Source organism: Primulina huaijiensis, chromosome 2 (genome assembly GCF_012295235.1).
Source record: "Primulina huaijiensis isolate GDHJ02 chromosome 2, ASM1229523v2, whole genome shotgun sequence".
NCBI classification, from domain to species: Eukaryota; Viridiplantae; Streptophyta; class Magnoliopsida; order Lamiales; family Gesneriaceae; genus Primulina; species Primulina huaijiensis.
In genome coordinates this window covers 26,558,236-26,576,591 of record NC_133307.1, presented here as the reverse complement: position 1 = coordinate 26,576,591, position 18,356 = coordinate 26,558,236, and the positions used below count along the sequence as shown (strand labels likewise).

The 18,356-nt window shown below is 32.4% G+C and overlaps 4 protein-coding genes across 4 annotated transcripts; all 4 read right to left on the bottom strand.

The window, feature by feature from the left end:
* Window positions 1-3,073: 3,073 nt before the first annotated feature.
* Window positions 3,074-4,133, bottom strand: LOC140971099 (uncharacterized). Its single transcript, XM_073433176.1, has 2 exons — window positions 3,408-4,133; window positions 3,074-3,331 (listed from the first exon to the last, which is right to left on the bottom strand). The coding sequence occupies exons 1-2, from the start codon at window positions 4,128-4,130 to the stop codon at window positions 3,236-3,238; spliced, it is 819 nt and encodes a 272-aa protein (XP_073289277.1). The 5' UTR covers window positions 4,131-4,133; the 3' UTR covers window positions 3,074-3,235.
* A 106-nt stretch (window positions 4,134-4,239) lies between these two features.
* On the bottom strand, window positions 4,240-4,942 carry LOC140957967 (uncharacterized). The gene is made up of 2 exons (XM_073415380.1): window positions 4,924-4,942; window positions 4,240-4,841 (listed from the first exon to the last, which is right to left on the bottom strand). The coding sequence occupies exons 1-2, from the start codon at window positions 4,940-4,942 to the stop codon at window positions 4,240-4,242; spliced, it is 621 nt and encodes a 206-aa protein (XP_073271481.1).
* A 1,657-nt stretch (window positions 4,943-6,599) lies between these two features.
* Window positions 6,600-7,610, bottom strand: LOC140971105 (uncharacterized). The gene has a single exon (XM_073433185.1). The coding sequence runs from the start codon at window positions 7,315-7,317 to the stop codon at window positions 6,976-6,978; it is 342 nt and encodes a 113-aa protein (XP_073289286.1). The 5' UTR covers window positions 7,318-7,610; the 3' UTR covers window positions 6,600-6,975.
* Window positions 7,611-8,957: 1,347 nt separating this feature from the next.
* Window positions 8,958-10,807, bottom strand: LOC140971098 (succinate dehydrogenase [ubiquinone] iron-sulfur subunit 2, mitochondrial-like). The gene is made up of 2 exons (XM_073433175.1): window positions 10,084-10,807; window positions 8,958-9,439 (listed from the first exon to the last, which is right to left on the bottom strand). Exons 1-2 carry the CDS (start codon window positions 10,734-10,736, stop codon window positions 9,265-9,267), a joined length of 828 nt encoding a protein of 275 aa, XP_073289276.1. The 5' UTR covers window positions 10,737-10,807; the 3' UTR covers window positions 8,958-9,264.
* Between the last annotated feature and the right edge of the window lie 7,549 nt (window positions 10,808-18,356).

Sequence of the window (18,356 nt, the reverse complement as noted above, 5' to 3'; positions counted from 1 at the left end):
ATATAGACACACACACACACACATTATTAGGAATAATTTTTATAATTTACATAATATAAAATTAAGTATTCAAAAGATTCCAAAAAAAAAGTGAAAAATGTGAAATAAAAAATAATTTGTGCGATATATAAAATATATTTTCACGTGTGAACCCAATGTCCGCACGTGCTATACGGTAGTCCAAACTAAAACCGAATTATTTGAAGTGAAAAGGGCTGACAACTTTCTTAAAATACTGCTACTATCTCACCAAGTCTAGAAAAGAAAACAGTGCACTGCAAGAGAAGAGTCTAAGATCCTCAAATAATTTGAGGTATTTTGGGAATCAATATAGATAACCCAACCTATCTAGTTTAAGTAACACTTCAACTAAATGTATGTGATGGGTTAAGACATAATTTAATTATTCAATTTATTATTGAGGTTCAAACCTGCTATATACTCCAAAAAAATCTATAAATAAGAGAGGAATCTCATTATTCAAAGGTTGGATGATTTATGCTTAAACTTTTTAACTCTCAAATAACATCTTTAAATTGTTTTCTGATTTTACGCCGGACAAATCCCGACATCTCTGACGTTTGTGACTCAGGTGATAACCCACAAAGATTTCTAACCACCTATTTGGGCCTGTTTACGAGCTAGTTGGAATATCTTTATACGATTACTTAGATATGTTAACGAACCTAATCCGGATAATCACAATTTTTTGTGCTACATCAGTATGCTTAAGGCCTACGACAACAAAATGAATCCATATAAAAATCGTGAGAGCAGCGAACTTACCATAAAGAAGACTGTTCAAAAGCTAATAACTTACCCCTTCGATACCAATGTCAAGCTCCTGTTCGTCGACATCTGATAGAGGAATTTTCATCTGGTTGAGAGTGGAAATGATGAAGGTTGATAATAGGGTTGAAACTACCTAATCATCGGTCACGGGACCTTTAACAAAACTATCTTGGCCTCTTGGCTCTATCATTTTCATTTTAGTATGTCCAAGACCAAAGGCAGTAGGCACAAATAATTTTCCCCACCACCGTTACATATTACAGGAGGATTTTGTTGGCTAAGACGGAAAATCTGATGATTGGAAAGGTGGTATGGAGGAATTTGGGGTTCCAGTAATCTTGACTTCATATATCTCCTATTTCCAAATTAGATATGGTCCAGTATAAATTATTTATGGTCCAAAGACATGCATTATTGCCCAAGAGAAACTGAACTCTTCTCAGTGGAATGATGAGAAAACTAAAATGAAAATCAATGAAGTCTTGCCTGCTTTTAGCTAACATTGCTCTTAGATTCTGAGCTAATGTTTTCACTAGTCTGAATCTGAGTGTGAGGGAAAGCATTTGGTTCATATTTCTTTCTTTTATTTAGAGCCGCAGCCGCAGAACTGTTACTAAGAATGATATCTGTTATTGGAGTTTCGGAAACTAATGATCCCTTGGCAGTTCCATTATCTAATGAAAACAAAGAAATAAGAAAGATGAACCAAATGGGTCGGAGAAATACCAGCAAGTCAATGTAACAAAGATTAACCTCTTTCAACCAAAAAGTCAGAGTTCTTTCCCCAAGTACGCTGGTGTCTTCGATACCATTTAATTTCAAAATTTGGAGGAGCGATGCTGATGTATTCGTCAGCATGAACAAATCGTCAGTTAAAAGAAAAGATGCTCTATGCACAGTAAGGACACTTTTGTCTTCAATTTGGGCTGCAATTTCTGTATCTTTCCTTACGTCCAATTCCAACCAAATTCAGTAAACCTGCATACAAAGAGTTCAAATTTCCAACGGTTGGTATGTTATTTCCGTGGTGCTTGACGAGGAGTCGCACTATTGTTCCTTGTGGTAATGTTAGGAAACTCAATAAAACATCAGCAAAATCGCTATCCCCTTCGGCATATATAACTCTGCTGCTTTGTTTGATCATCATGACTTTCAAAGAGAATTGAACTTCCTCTGCCGCAGCCATGGCTGTAGTTCAAGAAATCAAGGTACAAGTACGGTTTACCAGTAATCATGCGTACTATTTTCGACAGCGATTCAATGGATTTAGAGGGAATACTACACCTAAGAAAGCATAGATCATAATGGAGATGTCCCGCTAACAAAGAAAGTACTTGCTGCACTCAAGACAAATGAGAACTTGAGAACATCCCGGTGATGGTTTGTATATTTTTGTACCATGGAATGTGGCATTGGAAAGTTAACTATTATGACTTGATAGATCTTAAAATATCTGAAATGATTGTATTGAAAGGTCTTTGTCATTGAAAATTGAAGATATGTCTCGTGTTCATCTTTTTCTTAGTTTTATTGCCTTTGCGGTATCGCTTGAATAGTAAATGTATCAAACAGCTGGATCTTCTTAACATAAGACTTCAAGCTGAAGGAAAGCTTCCACCTTTGTTCCAAGGCGTTATTCCAGAGCTTCAAGTGCTTATTCTAGTATTGTGAAACAGGTCATACTCCCAAACATTTGTTTTGTCTCATCCCACATATTACTTGGAAATTGAGCCTTCAACCTTTTCCTTCTGGAATATTATTTTCAATTAGAAATTTTACGAAGGTCTTGCTGCTTTGTGGACTGGAATTGGACCAAATACTGCAGGCAATGCTATCATAAATGCTGCTGAATTACACAGTTATGATCATGTGAAGCAAAGTGGGATAACACTCAATACCTTCATTCTTCTTTTTTTCTCCAGCACAATTCCTTCATGCTTCTGTGTCCTCCAATGGGTACGGTTTTGTTTGCATCTTACATTGTTTTCTTAATGTCATACAGACCGTTCTAAAAAATTCCAGGATGTGCAGCATAAGTTGGAAACCTAGTATGTATGTTGACTTTATATGAACTTAAGTATGAAAATAAATTTTTTACATTATATGAAGTGTGCTTCACCCTGAGTGTCCTAGATTTACCCTTTGTAACATAGCAAAATTCCAAATTAAACGGCATGGCAAGGGGATGCTATCGCTAAATTATCCTGAATTGTATTTGATTGCGTCATTCTTTCCTCCCACGAACAAAATACTAGGAAAAGTAAGTTGACTGAATTCCAAATAAAATGCTGAATCAAACTTAAGCCTAAAAATGTAACAGTTCAAAACAAATGTGCTAGAAAATTGCGATAGGGTACATCTTCTCTAGAAACAAAATTTTAGTGAGTTATCAGAACAATCAACAAATTTACAGCAGAAGAATAGAGATAGGATAATGCATTCATTACTTCTCTTGCTTTGGCTGTCTCTTTAAGAATGGTTTGAGCCCATCTGATAATGCAGACGTTGAGGACAGAGAGGCCTTTAGAATGTTTAAAGCCTACAACAAAAAGAACTCCTATTAGGGATCGAACTTTGTGCAAGCAAAGAAGACTGTTTAAAGGCTAAAATCTTACCTCTTCTATACCAATGCCAAGTTCCTGTTCCTCGACATCAGAGACAGGAATTTTCATCCGGTTAAGAGTAGAGATGATGAAGGCTGAAGATGGAGTTGATACTACCAAATCATCAGTCACCATATACATTGTGCGTCCTTTAACAAAACTATCATGGCCTTTTGGGTCGATCATTTTCATTGGAGTAGACCCAAAATCAGGGGTCGTAGTATAAAAATATCGACCCCTTTTGCACCGAAAATGTACTGCAGAAGAGCTTTGTTGGCTAAGAGATAGAATCTGGTAGGAGGAAAGATAGTACGGAGGAATTTGCGGATCCAGCAATGCATCGACAGCCTCCTTAGACATCATATAATCTACATCTTCCCAATTGGATACGCTCCTGTATAAATTATTTATGCTTCCAAGACAAGTGCTCTTGCCCAGGAGAAACTGAACTCTTCCCAAGGGAATGATGAGCAAACTAAAAAGAAAATCAATGAAGTCATGCCGTGTTTGAGCTAACAGGACCCTATGAGTTGATTTTTGCACAAGGGCTTTCAGGGTAATCTTCTTAGAATCTGAGCTTACGTTCTCACTAGTCTGAGGTAAAGCATCTGATTCATATTTAGTCGATGCAGAGAACTTTTGTCTTTTATTGAGAGTACCAGCCGTGGAACTAATACTGAGAATGACGTCAGTTATTGGAGTTTGCGAAACTAATGATCCCTTGAGCAGTTCCATTATCTGATGAAAACAAAGAAGTAAGTGTGATGAACTGAACTGGTGGGAGAAACAGTAGCAAGTAAATATAACAACAAATAACCTCTTTTAACCCGAAAATTAGAGTTCTTTACTCGAGTACGCTTGTGTCTCCAATACCATTTAGTTTCAAAATTTGTAAAAGAGAAGTTGATGTATTAGTCAGAATCTGCAAATCATCAGTTAAAAGAAAAGATGCTGTTTGTGCAGTAAAGACACTTTTGTCTCCACTTTGGGCTTCAATTTGTAACTCTCTCTCGGTCATTGTATTTCTTGGAATTGAACAAAGGCATGTCATTTTATAGTACATGCTTGCACAGGCGAAATTTTCACATGCGAAGCATTGGGTGGCGGGAGGAGTATCATCAATCTGGAGTTTTAATCTGCTACACTGAAAGCCATATGAATTTCTTGGATTGAGCAGCATCAGTTTACCTTCCTCCGTCCAAAAATGACAACTATCCAAATTCAGTAAACCTGCATACAAAGAGCTCAAACTTCCAATAATTGGTGCTTTGTTTCCATGGTGCTTGATGAGGAGTCGCACTATTGTTCCCAATGGCAACGTTAAGAAACTCAATAAAACATCAGCAAAGTCATTATCTACTTCAGCATACAAAACTTTGTTGCTTTCTTTCATCATCATGACTTTCAGACAGAATTGAACCTCCTCTGCTGCAGCCATGGCTGTAACTGAAGAAATAAAGAAACCAAAGTCTAAGATCAATGATAATAACAGCACAATTCCATGATTTTTATACCATAGACTTTCGACCTTCATTTGCGAGTGCCATTTCTCCTTTTATTAGTCAATAACTCAGCCCTATTGCACGCAAGAATTCCAGTTTCAAATGGATAAGTAGTGAATTTATTAATCTTGAACTAAAAATAAACCGAGAGAATACATAACTTCTCAGCATAATAGGGTTTTGCATTGGGGATATGCTTGAAGTAGACTAAACAATGCACCAAAAAACTTTCAAAAATCAACAATCTGATCAACTCAAACTTCAAAATTGACCCTACAACCGAAGGAATCAAGTTATAATCCAAATTAATAGGTAGAACTATTTGATGCCTAAAAATCCCATAACAAAACTTAAATTTAATTACCAACAAACAAACCCACGGAAATCAAATGAAATCTTATCACCCAAAATAAATGAAGAAATCAAGGTTCGAAATTGTACCTCGAAGCATGAGATTAACCCAAGTCAGCTGTTTCTACGCTCTATTTTTTCCCGCGCAAAATGAATTGGAGGAAAGGGTTTTCTTATATGGTAGAGCAGATGTTGACAATTGACTCACAGTTTTTTTTGGGTTTTTTTTTTTACAAAAAAATAATTATCTAGTGGATTTTATTATGTGAATTTATTGAAGGGAGTTTATAATTATAATTTTTTAAAAATAAAAAATTTGTCCCATGTCATTTTTTGTAATTAACCATCTTAGTAGGTCGAAAACAAATTATTTTTAGAAAAATTTGTCTCATTCTACATTAAATCGAAATTTAAATTCATGTCACACTGAAGTCCCTACAAATTATGCCAGACTTTTACTCTGTACATGATTTTATGTTGCATGAGTTCGATTTTCCTCTATACGTAGGTATATTCTATGAAATTTAGCGTGATTTTCACATATTTTGCATCATACAATTGTCTTTCACATTGTGTCAAATGAACGTGTAATCAAACTTAACTTGAGTGCGTAAAAGCTCAAAATAAATGTGACAAATGCACTAGAAAATTGATACAACAATTTATTTTCTTGCAAAAAATCGCGTGCATCGCTTCTCTTGCTTTGGCTGATTCTTTAATTTCGAGAATGGTTTGAGGCCATCAGTTAAAGCACAAGTCGAGGTGAGAGGGGCTTTGAGTAAACTTAAGGCCTACATTGCAACACTTTAAAACCTTACCTCTCCCACCCCAATGCCAAGAACTGGCGCGTTGTCTCGGCAGCTCTTGCTGAGTAGTCTGCAGAAATGGTTGCCAAGAGAGAAAATCATAGGAGAGCCTTCTTGGTCAAGAGAGAAAACCCGATACAGGGAAAGATAATGTGGATGCTAACATTAATTTTACTCAGTTCGTTATCAACGGTCCAACACCACAAAAAATGGTCAAAATTCCAACGGAATTCCATGATTTTAATACCACAGACTTTCCAAATTCATCCACAAGTGGCCTTCACCTTTTAATCAATAATAATATTTTATCAGTGCTATAGTCCGCGAGAATCGAAATAATAATAATTCATCAGTCCGATAGTACGCGAGAATTATAGGAATGGGTGAGTGCATAATTTATTAATCGGGAACTAACAATTTATAGGGGCCATGTATAACTTCTGAGAATAACAGTTTATACCTCTTCTGCTTGGTTTGAATATCTTCTTGATGCGAGAAGGCCCATTAAAGTAGGCTAAAGAAAGACAGAGTTTATCAAAAGAATATCAATGATCAACTAATCCGATAAACTTGAACTTCGAAACTCGGCACTACGAAAGGAGGAACAAAATTTAAATACAAACTAATTGACAGAATAATTTAAAGTAAAAAAGGCCAGCCAACTTTTTGATCAAATACTATTTGTTTACAACTGACATACAAGTATAACCAGAAAACATCTATATTCGAAATCCTTCAGCAGTACAAATTCAACAAAAACCAAACGTTTAACATCAAAAAAAGGGACCAAGAACCAACTAATTAGAAACAAGAAACATATTTAGATCACATCTTATAATAAGTATAAGTTTTTTCTTTGCAATTGGCCAATGCCGCCCGGAGCTGCCCTATGTATGATGCCACTCAAAGAGTGTATGTAGATCAGTAGGCTTGCAAAACAGGCCTCTTACCAAGCCTCTTGATTTCCCTATCCATTTGGCCTATGAGCATTAACCCAAACATCTTGTAATCACAAATCAGAGAATAAAAAGGGTGCATAAAGCTTTCAGGAACATTCCCTTCAACAAAGAAATGGCTACCCCAAGCCAACCCATACCCAATCAAAGGCCCGAATAACAGAAACCACCAGAAGTTGAATAGCAATGCACACATGAAGCACGAACTACCGAATAATGTTCCAACAAAATGCAAGCGCCTTGTCGCTGGCTTTGAGTGCTGGCTCATGTAAAAAGGCCAAAACTCTTCCATGCTCCTGAAATTCATATCTTCCAAGTAAAATTCGGGCCTTCGTGGGAAAAAAGACCAGAGAATCTTAATGGGTTCGATCAAATTTCTTGAACAAGTAGATCAAGATTGATTTTTTCCTGATTTCTCGGCTGGGAATTTATAATCAATGAAAGAAGGAAGAAACCAAAAAACGACTGAGGAAGGTGACGCAATTATTAATAGAGGAAAAGAAAAGGAAGTTTGGTACTGAAAAGACAATAAATTGGCAGCTGGATCCTCGAAGTTCAAATCTTTGTCGATGAATAAATCGTTCGACTGTGTCAGTTGAATTACTGTAAACGTTTTTCGCATTTTTTCCCTTTTTGTGCGATAGGAATAGCTTCGAGAGAATCAATTATTGGTCCCTACTTTTTAATTCTGAGCCAATTATTATTGGTCGCTATAAAATTACAAATTTCGTATAATAAATTTACGAGCTCACCAGTCTTTATGTAACCTATCATTGAGTGTAGTTATACGCTAACGATCAAAATTCATAACAAATATGCTCACGATTAAAGCGTATTATGTACTCATGTTCAAAATACACAACGTACATATTATACAGAAAATCGTGGGTGGTATATGGTATTCATAATTTTGAGGTGGATTTTTTAAATATATAGTTTTTATTTCCTTAAATATTTTATTTTATATTAAATTTTCAATATTTACATTAAAAATAATTATTTTTTGAACCTTAGTGTAAGTAATTTCTTATTTTATCGGAGTAGTCTGTTGATGAAATGTCAGTTGAAAGTGGGGACATTGGTCCGAGAATTATAAGTTCAGTTACTCGAACTTGGCTCCTTTCGCCCGATCACGTTTCTAAAATCGATCATTTCGAGTCCAATAAAAGATAACACTGGAATTGAACGGCTTCGACAAGGTTACCCTTCCGATATTTACTGGAAGTCCAAACGAATGGCAGAGTTTTCGAAATTATCGACTTCAAGCCAAACTCAAAAATTTTCAATTTTTTTTCAAGTCAAATAAGCAAGAGTATGTCTCTTGTGAAACGGTCTCAGGAATCTTTATCTGTGAGACGGGTTAACCCTACCGATATGCACAATAAAAAGTAATAAGTAATACTTTTTCATGGATGACCCAAATAAGAGATCTGTTTAACAAAATACGACCAGTGAGAACGTCTCACACAAGTTTTTGTAAGGCCAAAGTAAGACATTTTCAATTTTTTTCAAGTCAAGTTCATATCCAAATTATTTTGTGTAGTAATTCGCAAACTACTTACGTGTTTTTCGAACAACAATTCAAAATAAGTTAAAAATATATTTGAATTTTTCGGTCAAGCTTGAACTTTAATTCGAGTAAAGAAATGTCGAACAATTTCGCCTTTAAACCGAGCTCGAAATCGAGCTTAAATTTTTAAATATTTAATTTGATTTGTCACACGCAATTTTAGTTAGACCTAGCCAGGTATTGGGCAGGACCCGGACCAAAATTGGCCAGTGGTTAACGGGCAAGTTAACCGGGTCGACCATTATTGTTATTTTTAAAAATATATATATAAACGGCCACGATTTGATTCATCGTGGAACGGTAAAAAGGAGAGATTAATATTTCAAAATCGAGAACAATCAATAATTCTTGCAAAAACCATGAAAACAATCCTATGCTGAGACGCTAAATTACTGTAATATCTTGCAATGACCATAACATTATGAGAGAAACAATACCAGAGCTCTCCAGCAGTACTCTGTGTTCCGTTACACACGCCAAATGCAAGTTACTCCGCGAGTATCCAAAAGAAAGGTCCGGAGATGTGTTTATTTTAAAGATAACTTCACTAAAGATGAAAATTTTACAGGATTTAAAACAATCATGATCAGCGCTTACATTATTCCAAAATACTATGATCAATCCTTCGAAACAAATTTAAAACAATTCGCACACAACCCCGTTTTCATCTTCTAAGATAGTCGTTTAAGGGGTTAGACGCTCAAGTTGCTTGATGTTCGAGATTTGCATTCCTGGATTCAGTCCTTTTGGGCAAGCTTTAGCACAATTCAAAATGGTATGGCATCTATACAGCTTGAACTCGTCATTTACAGCATCAAGTCGCTCCGTAGTATATTCATCACGACTATCCATTATCCATCTGTATCAGACACAGATAATCGGATTATAGCAAAAAGCAAACAATACCATCAGCATCTTTGACTATCTCAACAAGTACCAATTTATGTCCAAGCAATACCCCAATATGGCTTACTTCTCAAATATACATATCCCATATACTGGATACTCTGGCAAAAGCAAAACGTGAATACAATTAAATCATCCATTGTTTACCCAAGCCAATAATTTTATCAATAAAAAAAAATGCGACTCAAAGCCCAGTAATGACAAGCATGGTTACACTAGAGGAGTCCCACAGAAAGAAAATCAATCAAATTTAGTCTTTTAAAGCCTGGAACTTTATCGCAGCAACCACCGTTCCCATTCTGGCCACAACTGCAGTTCCAGAAAACCATGAATTTAGGCTATATGCTCCTCATTATTAAATATTTTCCAATACCAAAAGACTACACCTTCTCACAGAAAGGTTGAAAAACTCTTTGCTAGTTCAGCTATATTCTTAATATACTTCTTAAGAGTGTTTGAATCTATTCCAAGAACATTAGTCAAAAGATCACAGAATATAAGCAAAAACATGGAAAAATTTATCCAGCAAATTCAATCCAATATGACAAATTCTTCAAATTTCATCTCAAGTAAAAATGAACACCAAGAAAATGTTACCTGTTCGCGTGCAGGAGAGCAGCAGGGCCCAAGTAAGATTCCGGGTTCCACCAGTAACTGGGGCAGGATGCGCTACAGCACGCACACAGAATACACTCATACATCCCATCAAGCTTCTTCCTGTCAGCCTTACTCTGCAGAATCTCCTTCCCCGGATTCTCCGGCGGGCTCTTCCGCTTCAACCACGGCTCAATCGACTTATACTGATTATAAAAATTCGTCATATCCACAACCAGATCCTTAATCACGAACATATGAGGCAACGGCGTGATCATACTAGGGCTGCCGGAGGAGATCTTGGTCAAACAGGCGAGGCCATTTCGGCCATCGATGTTCATCGCACACGACCCACAAATCCCCTCGCGGCAAGAGCGGCGGAAAGTTAAAGTCGGATCGATCTCGTTCTTTATCTTGATCAAGGCGTCTAGAATCATCGGCCCGCACTCCTTGAGATCAATCTCGTAGTTTTGGAGCTCGGGCTTCTGGGGAGAGTCCGGGTTCCATCGGTAGATTTGGAAGGTCTTGGGCTTCCCCGCGGGTTCCATCTGTTGAGCCTGGGACTCCGATGCATGGGCCCGGAAAAGGGTGGCCCCGGCCGCCGGTGAGAGTGGCGGAACCCTGGACAAAGCTCGTCGTACCAATTGAGTGGCCATTAATTGGACAGAAGGCGCAAGGAATAACCAAATGGCGTGTGTCGAGTGCGAGGTAATTTAAAGGTCGATAGGATAGACACTTTTGTGTCTCACAATTAATTCTCCTATAATATTCAAGCTTCTTTTTAAGGCTTCGAAAATTAAGAGGAGGAGAAACGAGGTTTGATACGCCCATCCCTCGTTTGATTTTTTGTCGCAAATGGTTAAAGTTTTTGTTTTTTGATATTTTTTAATTTCGTATATTATTTTATTTGAGAAACATGTGAAATCTGCCACCTCCGGAGGAAGAAATTAGCGACGCTCACTTTACCGACGGTTTGAAGGTCAAATCAATGACGGTTTTTTCCGTCGCTAAGACCGAATTTTTTTGTAATGTCCCGATAAAATTATAATGTAATTAAATGTTAAGAGGAAAATATATAATTTGCAATACAAGTCTAAGCTCGAATATGTGACGTTCTTTTTATATCAACCATAGATCGAGCATGGTTGTTTATAAAATATTATAGTCGGTAATAACAATAAAACAAAAATATTTAAACCCTATTCGATCATTTTCCTAATAAATACCATTGTTATTACCTAATAGAATGTGTTACAAAGATCTAATATTGTCCATTTTATACAACTAAATCTAACTTCATCCATTATCGTTTTTTTTTTCCTCTCATGCCCTATATTTTGAAATCCACGGTATGATTTTTCTAATTTATTGATATTTTTAAAAAAAATCGGTTAATTCAATCATAGATCGAAATAAATAATTTTTAATTCAATTTAGTTTTGATAAAAAAAAATTTAATCAGTTCGGTTTTTAAATTTCCTTTTTGAAATGAACCTGTTTATTCAATGGCAAAAACTTGTGTGAGACGGTCTCACGGGTTCTATTTGTGATACGAATCTCTTATTTGGGTCATCCATGAAAAAGTATTACTTTTGATGCTAAGAGTATTACTTTTTATTATGAATATGGGTAGGGTTGACCCGTCTCACGGATTAAGATCCGTGAGACGGTCTCACATGAGACCTATCCTTATTCAATTTCCCGATTGATCATGTAGATAACCAAATCATCTGAGTTCACGACTCCGATTATTATGCATACGGAATTAGAGTTCTTTTATGATTTTCAATTACATTTATCACCTTTATAAAATATAAAAATTCTGATATTAAATTAATGATCTTTTACCGGTGTTTTTAAAAATATTATGCATTTGCCACATATCCATTAAGTTTTATGTATGATCTTAAAAAGAGCAAGTCTTTTGTGACATGATTTCACTTATACGTGAGACAGATTGATCAGTTTATATTTACAAAGAAAATTAATAATTTTATTATAATATTACTATTTTTCATTATCCGCATCGGATTGGATATTTGTCTCACGAATTGACGATGATATAGTTTCAAAAAGAGTTTTTGTGATATAAAAACATGTGGTTTTAAAATCATTTTACTCTAAATATAATTATTGTTATATAACATGCTAGCATTTTTTAGTTTTCACGGGAGTCCTAGATGGTATGTGCCCTAAGGCATAGTTTGGTACATGGGATAAGAAAGGAATTGATAAATAATCCTCCTTATCTCACATTTGGTATCATTTTAAGAAGCCCATGATAATATCATGGGTCCTTGATAAATAATTTTTTAGAAGAATAAAATGTCCCTTCTATTAGGTGTGATAATTTTAATTTAATGATAAAAAACACCACAAATGACTTAATTGTCTTCAATATATAAAAATCATATATATGATCAAGTTCTAAATTAGTATCACTAGATGATAATTATATAAATGATTTTTTATAAATATCTGCTAATAGATAGAAATTAAAATAAAATAAATATTTTTATTTATTTTTATATATTATATAATATGATAATTATATAAATGAACTCGAAATAATTATATAAATGATTTTTATAAATCTCAATAAAATTATTAGTATCACTCGATTAACCTTAAAAATTGATATTTGACTTGACTCACAAAATCAAGGGCTCAATTATCATATTATATAATATATAAAATTAGGTAAAAATAAATAAATCATGCAAACACTTTCGACGCATGAACAGATAAGAAATATGAACTCAAACAACAACTTTGAAATTATAAAATTTATTATGATAAGGTTAATTTTGTCATTACAATCTAATATATAAATTTAATCACTTTTATTAAAATCATACCAATCATTAAATATAATATCATAAATCTTATTTATCCTTAACTTATCCTTATATTATATATCACATATTTATCATATCATGTGTACCAAACTATGACTAATTGTATTTTACATCTTTCATAAGAAATTTACTGACAGTATGTTCCAACAATTATTCTCAAATTCGAAGGCTCTTGTCTTTGCACTCTTGTTATTTACTTGTATTTATAAACTTGATTTTATTATGTATAATGCATTCACTCTCCACTTAATATTTATCATATAATAAAATAAACGACAAAATCTTTATTATAAAATAAATATCATTATTTTTTTCCTGGTGCAAAGTAAAAATGGCTAACGGTGAATTTTTTTTATATTTCAAATTTCAGTATGTTATATAATTTGTATTTTTAAAATTGTGATCATTTTTCAATATTTCGTTGACTTAACGCTAATGTGATATTCACATGTGTATTTTTACATAAATAACCATGATGAAAAATAAGTAAAAATGTCACAAATAAAAAAATAATAATTTACTAAAACTAATTTTAAAAAAAATAAAAAATAATTTTATTATGACCTTCCGTAACAATCAGTTTTTTAAAAGTTTATTCGTTGTATTTTTAAAAAAACTCATTTCTACTAAAAATTTTAAAAATAGACTTGTATATTATTTTAAAAATCCTAAATAATGTCATTTATTTGCCCTTTATACCGTCTCAGTATCTTTACCCGAAAATACAATCCATTTCTACTTTCGTCATAATTTTTTAAAACCATTCAAAATTTATAGAATAAAAATGGGCCGGACGACCCCATATTGTAGCCATGCCTACAAAATTGGGCTAAAATATTGGCTTTGTTTTTAACCTAGCATAAAAATATCCGACTTGTAGTTGGTAGCCTGTTTTTATAACGTATAAAAAATGAAAATAAAACAAAACAAAATTTGATGACATAATATGAAGTTGAGATATTGTATAAAAACTTAATTCTGTGTAATATTATTGTTAGGCCTTGTCTGAATTTTACAACAGTAACACGTCAAATTGCAAATTCTTTGTTATTTCTTGTTCAACTCTCGAAAAATTTTAACTCGTGAAATATGCACCGAGTTTGACTGTTTTTGTACACTATTATTGACTTATTAGGATTAATAGACTAATTAATGTTAACCTAAAAAGGTAAAAAGACAGTTGTCGATATAATCATTGACTACTTGCAATCCATATAAATAAATTAAATTAAATCATTTTGTAAAGTGGAGTAATTGTTTTTATATGTTGGAAATATATATAATTTGATTCATTCGCATTATTAATGATTATTATTATATCAAAATATACATCTTAAATACCGTCTCACAAATGTTAGGAGTCATGGGCAAAAACAGAAACTCGTTGTTTTTATTTTAAACGAGTAATAATAGGTCAAATATCCTCTCAGTATACCTATTTTATGTTTTGATTTTATAAATATTAAAAATTGGTTTTGATTATGTAAGTTTAGTCGTTGTTGTTGTTTTTTTTTGGCTTCTGATCTTTTTTATGGAGGGTTGATCATCATTTCCAAGTGCCAGATTAGCATTTCTGGTGTTACGTTAGGTAAAATAAGACCAAAATAAAAAAGATGATCTAATTCGCAAGATCAAAACCCAAATATAAATTTATAGATGACCAAAACACATAATAGACAAACTTAGATAATCGTTTTGGCTATTTTCATTTTAAATAAAAGGTAAATTAATTTCATTGGGACGACCTCAATCTTTATAAATAACTAATGCTCTTTCGCACGCATCATATGAAAATCTTTTGTTAATAATTTTTGTGTGAAAAATTTAGATATCATATTGAAATTAAAATCATAAAAACGAGTTTGTCTAACAATTTTTTATGTTAGGGATTATGTAATCATTTAAAAATTCAAAAATATCGATAAAGATTAAAAAAATATTTATTAGAATATGGTTGATCTAGATGATATACACATGTACTAAAATATGTTTTTATTTTTTTATTAAATAAAATAGAATTTTTTTGTAATTTGAGAATACCAAAATCAGCTACTATAATTCCTCAACTTCAATGACATAGTATATAGAAGTATAGATATTTAAAAAAAAAAGAAATATTTAACTTTGTTTTATGAAATATAATTTTTATATATTCTTAAAAACTGCATTGATTTTTTTCTTCCGAACAATCGGCGATTATTGTCGTCGTCGTTGCTACTGTATATGAAACATGATTTTTTTTTGTGGGGGCAGACTACGATTATTCCACGAAATGGCAATCGGGTGGGGGGCACGCCTTATTTTTTTCCTCACTTAACTTCCTATGAGCTGAAAGCTAAGTTCATAAATGCTATGTTAAATTGTCCCCCAACTCCCCGAAAATAATAAATAAAAACAACCTAGAATCCTAGTTATGATTTCTCCAATTTCATATATTAGTATTTTTTTTAAGTAACATTCCATCAAATTTCTTCTATCACGAGACATACATGTAAAACCAATTGCATTTAATAGCATTTAAAAATATTTAAGGAAAATAATTTTTTTGCCAAATTGTTAATATGGTATCGGAAAATGTAGCCTCGACACGGAAATGTCATGTCACGATGAAAATTGCTAATTTTTCGATGTCATATCAGTAATTAGATCATAATAATCCAGAATTAAAGAATCAGTTTATTCTAACTTTAAATATTTAATGACTATAACAGTTATTTTATTCAACATGAGTAAATGGATTTTATTCGTTAGAAATCTTATAGATAGTGCGAGAAATATTTAATAATTACTATCGGATCGTGCTACATACGATGCATGTGTTCTGTAAGAAAATAAATAATGAAGTAGTTTTTATAATTTTTAAAAATTTATAAATTTTTGAATCTAAAGTGGTAGTAAATAAAATAAAATATGAAGAAAATGTTATTATAATATAGTAAAATCATGTAATTAGTTTGAGAAGATGAAGGATATTTTAAACAAATCGAAAACTACATCAAGTCTCCATACAGTTAATATGTGGTGCTATAATTTTATATGTAATATATTATTATAGATAATCAAGTATTTACAATATTTGAGATTGAATTAGTATTGGTCTCACAAACACATGAGGGGCTAAATCTGTAGAATATGATGCCTTTGTTATTTCACTAATCATGTTATATATTATCCAAAAAGTAATTAGCAAATATATTATGATTTGGGCAATTACATAATTAAAAGCATTATGATCATAAAAATAAAAAAATAAAAAAAAAAAAAAGAGAGAGAGAGATTAGGATGTAATCGAGCCAAGATCGAGCTTTATTTCATGAATATATTCATGGCTCACAAGTTTATTCAAGCTTTCATCGAACCTAAACGAGCTTAATAAATATAAATTATACATTTAAATCTTTATTAAATTCATTAAAAGGTAAATTATATATTTAGAGAAAAATATAACATTGTTATTAAAATTTATAAATTTATTGTAATAAATAAATGTGATAGTTTTTTCTATATATTTAATAAATAATGTGCTAAATCAATAAATCAAATATCAAAATCATTATTTTTTAATCTAAGAGATGACTCATGAGTCATGAATTTACTAACAAGCATGTTCACGAACTAACGAACCGAATATTGTAAAGTTTGAGCTTGATTTGTTTATCTTAACGAGCTTCATTAAACGATCTTTTATCGAATCGAGTTTCGAATAACTTATAAACGATTTGATTCATTTATATCTCGAGTGATACTACATTATATGATAGGACCCACTATTACATGTGACATGAAATAAAAATATCCATCAAATATATATTAATCAAGAACATGAAAAGACAAGCCTAGCTAGCGGTTGAAAGAACAATATACACAATTTTTAAAGAAAAAGTAAAATTCAGAGGACAGATCGAGAATCTCTTTTAAGTCCACTTTCATTTCATTCACCACATCAAGGATATGTTTTTCAACCATAAGCATATTCAAATAGTTAGATGTGAGAACTGAGAATCAACTAAGAATGTTAAATATAATATGAAACTTATAGAAATAAAAGTAGAATTTTACTTTTCTTTAATTTTCTTAAAAGAGAGAAAAAATGGATTTGATTTACTAGAATTGAGACCCGACCATTTAAAATTACAAAAAACTCACATCTTTTCAACTCGTTTGTACATGAATCAAAATCCGTCCAGATCGGTTTATACCTCAACCAACATGAATTCACATTTATATGTATTATAAAATTACAGGATTCTTCTGAACTAAAAAGACCGAGTTCGAGACGAGTTACGCACTCTAATTAATCACATTTGTAAAATCAATATATTTTTTTACTTATCCTATAACTACTAACTGATCGAAACCGATTGGATTTAGGACGGATACAAGTGTTACCCCGTATGTATTGTCATCGGACTGCAATGTGATCACTCACACACATCTAAGGGGTGTGAAATGTAATTTCCACCGTTGTCATTCATGTCATGTGATAAAATTAAAGCTACTGGGCCCCATGTTTTCATATATGAGGGCCAAGGTCCATATAAGGTCGGCCAATAGTGCGCGTGACAATCTTGGCGGCGGGTCACGGCCCACTAATCAATTACAATATTAATGTTGTATTTATATTCATTTAAAAATTTGGGTGCAATAAATTATACATACATTCCTCAAATTAAATACCTTCGATTATGTATATTTTAAAAAAATAAGAACCTTAAAAACATGATATATAACACGAAATAATCGATTCACCTGACAACCCAATGTAGTAGTTTAGGTTGTGTTTGGTTAAAGAAGTTATGTATTTCAAATTCATTTGATTTTTTTGAATGAATTTATGTTTGGTGAATAAATCCCTTGGAGAAGTCATGTATTTCAAATTTATTTGATTCTTTTGAATGAATTTATGTTTGGTGAATTCTAAATTCATATATTGTTAATTCATTTACGTGAAATGATAATTATGATGAATTTGAAATACATTCAAGATTTACAACAATATTTTCATCAATATACTATATATTAAAACTCAAACTTATATAATCCTTGCTCGAGGGATGTCTAGCTACTCAAAAAGTCAAAATGCAATTAAATTCAAACTCGAGAAAAGACTTTTTAGAACAAGTTCTATTTCGACTCTTTACTAAGGAAGAAATCCATTTATTTTTGTGGGTAGTAATTGTTGAAAAATTATTTAAAAATGTGAAAAATATTTGTGTTGAAAATGTGAATGTTGAATGTTGAAAATTAGGTAAAATTAGGTGTTGAATATTGAAAATTAGTGTGTGATGATGTAGGTAATGATGTATTTTATTTTTGGATTATTTGTAAAAATTTTCTATAAATAGATCTCTCATTTGTGAAGAAAATCACAATTGAGTTGAGAGAAAAATATTATAAAGTGTGTAGTGTGATAATTTT

Bases quoted from the DNA above. Each gene is read 5' to 3' on its own strand.
- LOC140971099 (XM_073433176.1), bottom strand. From the start codon at position 4,130: ATGGAACTGCTCAAGGGATCATTAGTTTCGCAAACTCCAATAACTGAC. The intron at 3,332-3,407 runs GTAAGATTTTAG...TTTTTGTTGTAG, and splicing joins TTGGCATTGGTATAGAAGAG to GCTTTAAACATTCTAAAGGC.
- LOC140971105 (XM_073433185.1), bottom strand. From the start codon at position 7,317: ATGAATTTCAGGAGCATGGAAGAGTTTTGGCCTTTTTACATGAGCCAG.
- LOC140971098 (XM_073433175.1), bottom strand. From the start codon at position 10,736: ATGGCCACTCAATTGGTACGACGAGCTTTGTCCAGGGTTCCGCCACTC. The intron at 9,440-10,083 runs GTAACATTTTCT...TGTCTGATACAG, and splicing joins GCTCTCCTGCACGCGAACAG to ATGGATAATGGATAGTCGTG.